This window comes from Xiphophorus couchianus, chromosome 8 (assembly GCF_001444195.1).
Source record: "Xiphophorus couchianus chromosome 8, X_couchianus-1.0, whole genome shotgun sequence".
NCBI lineage: Eukaryota > Metazoa > Chordata > Actinopteri > Cyprinodontiformes > Poeciliidae > Xiphophorus > Xiphophorus couchianus.
Window position 1 is genome coordinate 1,056,805 of NC_040235.1, and position 9,083 is coordinate 1,065,887.

At 45.1% G+C, this 9,083-nt stretch overlaps 1 protein-coding gene and 1 long non-coding RNA gene across 3 annotated transcripts; one reads left to right on the forward strand and one right to left on the reverse strand.

Moving 5' to 3' along the window:
• The first annotated feature begins 1,092 nt into the window (after window positions 1-1,092).
• Window positions 1,093-4,239, forward strand: cdk9 (cyclin-dependent kinase 9 (CDC2-related kinase)). The gene is made up of 7 exons (XM_028026333.1): window positions 1,093-1,248; window positions 1,396-1,509; window positions 2,305-2,386; window positions 2,472-2,562; window positions 2,634-2,800; window positions 2,874-3,045; window positions 3,461-4,239. Exons 1-7 carry the CDS (start codon window positions 1,208-1,210, stop codon window positions 3,973-3,975), a joined length of 1,182 nt encoding a protein of 393 aa, XP_027882134.1. The 5' UTR covers window positions 1,093-1,207; the 3' UTR covers window positions 3,976-4,239.
• LOC114150112 (uncharacterized) lies at window positions 2,391-7,383 on the reverse strand. Of its 2 annotated transcripts, XR_003596668.1 has the most exons (4): window positions 5,638-7,374; window positions 5,414-5,523; window positions 4,046-4,802; window positions 2,391-2,431 (listed from the first exon to the last, which is right to left on the reverse strand). It is a non-coding gene; the product is annotated as an uncharacterized LOC114150112 (long non-coding RNA). The 2 variants fall into 2 exon arrangements; XR_003596669.1 differs by having other exon boundaries at window positions 4,046-6,731; window positions 6,823-7,383.
• Window positions 7,384-9,083: the final 1,700 nt, after the last annotated feature.

The window sequence follows — 9,083 nt, forward strand, 5'->3', positions numbered from 1 at the left end:
AAGTTGCAGGCATAGTGTACAGAAACATCTGTGCAGAATATGGACTGGAAACCCCGAGATCAAAGTGGGAAACACCCCCAAAGATGGCGGAGAACGCCAGAGCTAAGATCCTGTGGGACTTCCAGATCCAGACAGACAAAATGGTAATGGCGAACCAACCAGACATTGTCGTAGTGGATAAACAACAGAGGAAAGCCGTTGTGGTAGATGTAGCAATACCAAGCGACTGCAACATCAGGAAAAAGGAGCAGGAGAAACTAGAGAAATACCAGGGCCTCAGGGAGGAACTGGAGAGGGCCTGGAAGGTGAAGACCACAGTGGTGCCTGTGGTCATCGGGGCCCTCGGGGCAGTCACCACCAAACTGGACCAATGGCTACAACAGATCCCAGGAACAACATCAGACATCTCAGTCCAGAAATGTGCAGTCCTTGGCACAGCCAAGATACTGCGCAGAACCCTCAAGCTCCCAGGCCTCTGGTAGAGGACCCGAGCTCAGAGGATAAGAACCACCCGCAGTGGGGTGAGAAGGGAATTTATTATATATATATATATATGTATGTTCAAACTGAACAGATTTACAAAATATTGATTTAAAAATTTATATAAAAAGGTTGACAGTTTAGTAAATAAATAACTTCACAAAAATATGATGAATAAATAATACAAAAATAATATATATAATCATTTAAAATTTACATTTTAAATAACAGTGATAGAGTAAATGAGAAAAATTGATTAAAATAAATTAAAAATTGCTAATCAGATCTGTTAAATAAATCAAAAGAATAAAAATATGCATAAAGTAATGGATGCAATTCCTAAAATTATTTAATTAAACAACAGAATTATCAGTAAGGAAGGCAAAAAATGTAAATTAATAGGTTAAATGATTAATGGATAAATTCACCAAATAAATAGATAATTAGATTTTTTTTTTTAATTAATGTAAACATTTTTCTGAAACAATATGTAGAATACTTTAAGAAACTTTATTAATTATAACAATTTAAAGGACTAACTTCTTACTATGAAAAAACTGAATCCAAAACAGTAACGGGTCGCTCAAGAAAAATAGACAGTAACACATCTATGTAGGTGTAACAGGTTGCAGTTGCAGCCTGTCTCCAGCTGGTGGCGGTAGGGCTCCGGGTTTTTATTTGATCATCCGCTAGATCAAACCAAAGAAGAGCCACTTCCGGTGCCAAAATGCAGCGAGAGAAAACAAGCAACGCCACCGCGGCTGAAAAGTGAGAATTTCTCTCATTTTCTCTCAATAATGTTCTTCAGTTATTGTTCTGGCTCGTTAATGGAGCTGTTTTTATCGCGCCCAGCTCTCTGTTCAGCCAAAAAGGCTCCAGATTGAGGTGAAAAACGGCTTTTATTTCCCTCCGCAGGCCCGACCGGGAGGCCGCCATCATGTCCAAATACTACGACGGAGTGGAGTTCCCGTTTTGCGACGAGTTCTCCAAGTATGAGAAGATGGCCAAGATCGGACAGGGAACCTTTGGGTGAGGAACATGATCAGCTTTTAATTGTTGGCTTCAGAAAATGATTGGAATCAGCTTCCGAACCAGAACCCAAAGGCCCAGTTCCAGCGGGGTTGTTGCTGTTTCTTCTTGGTCTCCAAAAAGACAAACAGGAAAATATCAACAAAGCTGCTGTAGAAACAAGAGGTCTCACTCCGCATTAACTGTCTGATACTCGCAGTGCGTAGAGGATCCAGACATTTTACTAAAGTAAAAGTAAAAAGTCTGATGTGGTGAAAGTAACAGTCAGTTGATGTTAATCAGCTTTCTGTTAATCAGTCCAGTCGGACCTGGACTGGGTGGTTCTGCCTTCAGCCTGGGTTCTTTAAAAACCTGGAATCAGGTCTGGAAGCATAAAAATACCAACCTGAAGGTGTTCAATATCTGACCTGAGCTGCTGCTTTATTATTGTTATTGTCATTATTATTATTATTATTCTACACTGAATAAGTCTGTTAAATGCCACGGTGGAGTATTTAACAGATTTTAGTGATTTTTCTGATCATATTTGCTACATGTCAGGAATAAAAGCTCTATTAAAAGTTCCAGTGATGATAAATAGATTTTTAATAAATCTGTATTCGTCTCAGGCTTGGCTGGACTTTATAATGGTCTTAAAGGGGCGGTAGTCCAGGCCACAGATTTAATTTTTAACAGAGTTCATATAAAACTCATACCCCACATCAGGTGAGCTGTGTTCATATTTTCCTGGAGGTTCTGTAGAACCTTCCCGTCTGGACTCAGGATCATCTGTGATCGTTTGCTTCTGTCTGACAGGGAAGTGTTCAAGGCCAAGCACCGGCAGACCGGGAAGAAGGTTGCTCTGAAGAAGGTTCTGATGGAGAACGAGAAGGAAGGGGTGAGAAACCGGATTCTGACCCGGGTTCTACTGGGTTCTACTGACCTGAAATGAGTTCTGACCCGTTTTGACCCGGTTCCTCCAGTTCCCCATCACGGCTCTGAGGGAGATCAAGATCCTGCAGCTGCTGAAGCACGAGAACGTGGTGAACCTGATCGAGATCTGCAGAACCAAAGGTTGGTCCTCCAGGTCTGGTACCGGCCCGACCCGCTTTCAGAGCTCTCACGGTTCCGTGTGTTTGGCCCAGCGACCCAGTTCAACCGCTACAAGGGCTCCATCTACCTGGTGTTTGACTTCTGCGAACACGACCTGGCCGGCCTGCTGAGCAACGCCAACGTCAAGTTCACTCTGGCTGAGATCAAGAAGGTGATGCAGATGCTGCTCAACGGCCTCTACTACATCCACCGGAACAAGGTGAGCCCGGTCCGGCCCGGTTCTGCTCCTGGTTCTGGAGCTGACGTCCGCTAACGTTCTGGTTCTGCCTCAGATTCTGCACAGAGATATGAAGGCGGCCAACGTCCTGATCACCAGAGACGGAGTCCTGAAGCTGGCCGACTTCGGCCTGGCCCGGGCCTTCAGCCTGGCCAAGAACAGCCAGGGGAACCGCTACACCAACCGGGTCGTCACGCTGTGGTACCGGCCGCCGGAGCTGCTGCTGGGTGAGAAACTACATGCTGGTTCTGGTTCCTAATAATTTCAGCATCTGTCCTCCATACAGAAATATTTATTGTTGTGGTGGAAATGCCAGGTTTTGATGTATTGAGTGTATAGAAACAGCAGGGGGAGCTGTTTCTGTATTTAGTGTTTGTCCAGCAGGGGGAGCTGTTTCTGTATTTAGTGTTAGTCCAGCAGGGGGAGCTGTTTCTGTATTTAGTGTTAGTCCAGCAGGGGGAGCTGTTTCTGTATTTAGTGTTAGTCCAGCAGGGGGAGCTGTTTCTGTATTTAGTGTTAGTCCAGCAGGGGGAGCTGTTTCTGTATTTAGTGTTTGTCCAGCAGGGGGAGCTGTTTCTGTATTTAGTGTTTGTCCAGCAGGGGGAGCTGTGTTTGCTGACTCTCTGGCTGTTTCCCCTCCAGGCGAGCGGGACTACGGGCCGCCCATCGACCTGTGGGGGGCGGGCTGCATCATGGCGGAGATGTGGACCCGCAGCCCCATCATGCAGGGCAACACGGAGCAGCACCAGCTGACCCTGATCAGCCAGCTGTGCGGCTCCATCACGGCCGAGGCCTGGCCCACCGTGGACAAGAAGTACGAGTTGTACCAGAAGATGGAGCTGCCCAAGGGCCAGAAGAGGAAGGTGAAGGATCGGCTAAAGGCCTACGTCAAGGACGCGTACGCTCTGGACCTGATCGACAAGCTGCTGGTTCTGGACCCGGCTCAGCGGGTCGACAGCGACGACGCCCTCAACCACGACTTCTTCTGGTCCGACCCCATGCCGTCCGACCTGAAGAACATGCTGTCCACGCACAACACGTCCATGTTCGAGTACCTGGCCCCGCCCCGGCGCAGGGGCCACATGCCGCAGCAGCAGCCCAACCAGAACCGGAACCCGGCCACCACCAGCCAGACCGAGTTCGACCGGGTCTTCTAGCCAGATCCGGAACCACACAGACGCTCTGACTGACATTTCCTGCAGGATCGTTTACATTTACTTTCAGGACGTTTGGGTTGACCCGGTTCTGGACCGGTCCGTCGTTTAGTTTTAACGATCCTGTTCGGTCCAGAAGGGAAACCGCTCTTGGTTCTGATCGGTTTCAGCTGGACCTGCCTCAGGTTATTTATAAGAACGAGTCAAACGAGTTCTGAGCGGTCCACTGGGCCGGAACCACACACTAATAAAATGTGTTTTTTTCATAAACTCGTTTGTCATTTTGTTTGAGGGTCAGGAGGAACCAAAGAGGAACCAAAGAGGAATATTCTGGACCTGAAACCGGGTCTATGATGCTGCAGTGGCGCCGCCTGGCCTCTAGATGGCAGCAGACAACTTTAGGAAACCAGCAGAAATGAACGTTCATTTATTTCAGTGGTTTAATGACATATTAAAATACAGTTTGTAGGCAGGTACACAGATTAAATAAACTTTAATAATGCTGCCTCCTCACAACTCTACAATTGTTTTTATTTTGTTATTGAAATGGTAAAATGTGACTCAAATGTTGAAATATGAAGAAGAACTCCCAAATACTGCAAACTATAAACCAGTTCAACTATCCACCAGTTCAATGGCAGCATCATTTAATCATTTTAGTTCTTGACGTCCCGATGCTCAGCGGCCCACTCCGTCACCACACCGGAAGTCAAAGCAACCTGTGAACTCCTGCACAGCTTATCAAGAAACGGCTTTCGTCCAATATGGCTTTAATTCAGTGATTCCAGTGTGAAAATGCTCGCAGTGCTGTGGGTCAGGGAAACATTTCGCTGAGGAAAGAAGATGGAGACGATAAGAAGCACAGGGACCGGCCGGCTGCTCTGTTCACAGATTCACAGCCAACATTGTTTACAAGGTAAGAAGATTAACGGTCATAAACCTCACTGGTGAGTAAAACTAGTGAGATGCAACCAAATTATTATCCATTAGGAAAATGTACTTCACCATGTGGGAAGGGAAATATGTCGGTAAATAATTAGCGGCATTATACTAATATTAATATCGATTAGCTGCTCTAATACCAATATTATTATTGGTTTGTGGCCCAACTCTCCATATGCCGTCGCTGTTCGCCATGAAGACCAGCAGTGGCGGCTAACAGCAGTTAGCTGTTTACTGAGCTAACTGTTAGCCTGCTGTACCAGTAGAAGAGTTCAGCTGAACAGAAACATGTTTGTCTAAATATTTTAATTCCTGCTGAAAGTCTTTTCTCCTGCTGACTGAGTTGTTTAATAAAAGTAATCGCTATGACAACCGCTGACCACCACTTTGATCTGAACCTGAACCCAACAGCTGGACGTCTCAGAGGAAGTTTTCCTTCTGGGAACTTTTTCCTGACAGCAGGATTCCTGCCCTCCGGCCTCAGATGGATGTCTCCTACCTGAGCTGGTAGTCATGGTAACACCTCAGGCTCTCCTCCCTCCCTCGCCGCGGCGTCCCTGGATGATGGATTGCTGTTTTAGTTCCAGAACGGCTCGGCTGTCAGTCCGGCTGAAGAGGAGGCAGCGTGCGGCGACAGGATGACAACAACAAGCAGCAGAAATTAGAAAGCAATCCAACGGACAGATGGGCCTGTGAGCCGCAGCCACCTGCATGCTAATGGACCTGCGGCTGATGACGCTGCGCCCGGGACGGGTTGGCGGTCCGAACAGGAGGAATGTAGAACCAAACGGACTGAACTCACTGCAGTTCAGAGAGTTGGAGGTGATTAAAAGCAGGTCAGTGTGACATCACACAGACCTGCAGAAGAAACACAGAGAAGTTTGAATCCAGACCAAAATTATGTCTCAAAGCAGATCTGAACAGACGTTTCATTTCAAGGAAGAATCTGAATTAAGGCTCTAATTCAAACCCAGAAAAGGAAACTCTTCTTCTGTGGTTTCAGGTAAACAAAGTAAAACGTCTGCAATCTGGATCCAACTGGAAAACATTTTATTCCCATTAGTTTGTTAATTGAAGGTTTTTATTTTTGCAGCATCTTTTCTGCTGCATTGTTTCTGTTCTGGAGTTTGCATCATTCATTTGGATATTTTCTGTTTGCGTCTGTCAGCCACCGTAGAATACAAATGCATGCCACACTTTTCAGATTTCTGTGGATGGAGACATTAGCGTGAGCTGAGCTGGACGTCGTGTTGCTCTGCAGCTTGTTGTTTCTGCTGCTTCTCCAGGTGTTTGCAGACAAACTTTCTGGATTTTCTTCTTCTGCATTTGGAAAGCTGCGGGGCAGAGGCAGCCAGGCGAGGCCGAAGAGTCCTCCTCCTCTTCCTCGTCATCTCCAGCCAGCGGCGCTGTGAGTGTGTGTGTGTGAGAGAGAGAGAGAGAGAGAGAGCGGGTCCCGTCAGTCAGCGAGGCGGCCATCTGCGTGCCTGCGTGAGGCGGGAGCCAGCTGCAGGCGGCCGCTGCCAGCAGACATTAGGGAAGCAGCAGGGTGTCATTAAGGCGCCTCCATGATTGATTAACCGTAAACCTGCAGCAGGAGAGTCCCGCCCCACACACACACACACACTCAGAGAGAGGGGGAGGGAGCCCCCTGCTGATCTGACAGTGTAACTGCATTAGCCGCCCAGTAGGAGCAGGATGAACCAGCGCAGTCAGGGTCCATTAGGACATTAGGAGCGCAGCAGCAGCCGGCGGCTCGGCCCAACCGCTCCAACAGAACCACAGGACCAGTTTCACCAGAACATCCAGAAAACCAGACTCTGAAGAGACAGTAAACTTTATTCATGAAGATCGAAACAGACTGAAGGTCCAAACTGAAGGTTCGTTTCCCTTCGGTTCCGGCTACATTACCGTCTACTGCAGGAAACTCAGGATGAATCATTTCTGCGCTTCTCTGAGGACTGAAGGTTGCGGCTGCTCTGCCTTATGGTGGCTAACGATGCTAACATGCAGGAAACGGATAAAAACGCTGCAAAAACATGAAGGATGCAAACGGCAAAACTCACAAAAGCTCCCCCTAGTGGTCTGGAGGACGGCTGTTCGGTGGAGCGACTTCTGAGGTTTTTGGTGTTTGTGTTAGTTTGTCTTGAAGTTTGCATTATTCATGAGTTTGCTGAACATTTGGCCCTCTGAGCCACCGTACTTCCCACCTCTAGTTGCTCCACTGAATGAAGAATAAACACGTTTTAACTATAAATGGATCACAATTCAAGTCAAAGTGAGACGTCCTGTTTTTACAGCAGCTTTGTGGTTCCAGGAGATCAACTGATTGGATCGTTTCAGTTAGAGGAAAATTATTGTCATAAAACGATCAATTTTCTTAAAAACTCACAGCAATGACAACAGAAAACCGATTATTTCTGATCATTTAGATTATTTCTGATCAATTAGATTATTTCTGATCATTTAGATTATTTCTGATCAATTAGATTATTTCTGATCATTTAGATTATTTCTGATCAATTAGATTATTTCTGATCATTTAGATTATTTCTGATCAATTAGATTATTTCTGATGTGATAACATCAATGTTGGTGCTGCTTCCTGTTTGAACTGGACCAGCTGTAATGAGCCACAACATCCCATAATTATCTCTGTTGTTCTCATATTAGCGCTGCATAATGAGCATCCATCCATCCATCCATCCATCCATCCATCCATCCATCCATCCATCCATCCATCATCACGATTCATTTCTCACATCTTCTCCTGTAATTTACCGATAAACTCAATAATCTGAGCAGATTATCGGCTCCAGACTCTGAGGATGAACTTATGTCAGAATATGAGGCGAGTTGAACGTAAACCCAGAGATGATGATGATGATGATGATGGCTGGTGTTAGCATGCGGCGGCGCTCAGCCTCCCGCTGCTCTGATGAAACGTTTAGAGGAGACGCATCCATCACTGCGGAGCCGTCATGGCGCCGCGTGTCGGATCGCTCCCAGGAATCCGGTTTAGCGGAGCGGCGACTTCCTGCGCAGCTTAATGACCCGTTTCCTGCCGCAGGCTGGAGGAGGACCGGGGGCTCACGGAGAGCCCGGCGTGACCCGACACACTCTGCTCAACACAAACACACAGGAGCATTAATGGAGTCTGTTAAAGTCTGAGGAAGCAGTAAAATATTGATCCATCAATTATCAGTCACTTTTTAACTGATAACTGCGTTTCTATGACGACGCATTGTGGATCTGATCTGCAGACGAGACTTTAGTAATTATTAGACTTTATATTTATATTTATATTACATTTCAGCTCAAAGACATTGAATAAGATCACAAGAATAATGTTGTTGGGCTGTGGTTAGCACCGCTAACCAAAAGGTTAGCACTGCTAAATGAATAGTTAGCACTGCTTACCATAAAGCACCAACCATGCTAATTAGTTCCAAGCGCTATACCAACACGGTATTTAGGGGACGCTAATGCTAAAGTGCTATAGTAACAGAATTTAAAGAATGCTAACATTAAAGCACTATACTTACATAGTAATTAGCAAAAGCTAATGCTAAAGTGTTGCATCAGTGTAGTATTTAGATGAAGCTAATGCTAAAACGCTATGCCAGGGCATAATATAAAGGAAGCTAACATTAAAACATTATACCCACATAGTATTTAGATAAAGCTAATGCTAAAGGGCTACGTTACACCATGTTGCCCACCATGAGGTTTTGAAATGATTCATATACCTGAATTTTTTATGTATTTTTTAAATTAACACCCTGGTTTTAGAATTTATCCAGTAAAATTGATTTAGGGTGAAACATGTTTTTAAAGTTATCAAAGCGCTAAGCTAAACATTAGTGGCAACTGGAACAAAATGTTAAAATTACTTCCCTTTGTAACTATTATTTCATTTTATTCTTTCAGTGTTTCCAAACGTTCTCCAGTTAAATTATTATTCAATATTTACCTAAATAAATGGAGTTTTGATTAAAGTTGAATTACATGAAAAAGAGAATAAAATGTTATTTTACTACCTAAATTTAATGAAATAATATTTCCATATTAAGACTTTTAGCCACTTCCATTCACTGCCTCTATAAATAACTGATTTAATTTATCCGACTGTCTGAACTGCTGATAAAATCCAAGATGGCCGCCCGCTGGTT

Coding starts and splice junctions, on each gene's coding strand:
- cdk9 (XM_028026333.1), top strand. CDS start 1,208: ATGCAGCGAGAGAAAACAAGCAACGCCACCGCGGCTGAAAA. Junction 2,563..2,633: donor CGAGATCTGCAGAACCAAAG/GTTGGTCCTCCA, acceptor TGTTTGGCCCAG/CGACCCAGTTCAACCGCTAC. Junction 3,046..3,460: donor GCCGCCGGAGCTGCTGCTGG/GTGAGAAACTAC, acceptor TTTCCCCTCCAG/GCGAGCGGGACTACGGGCCG.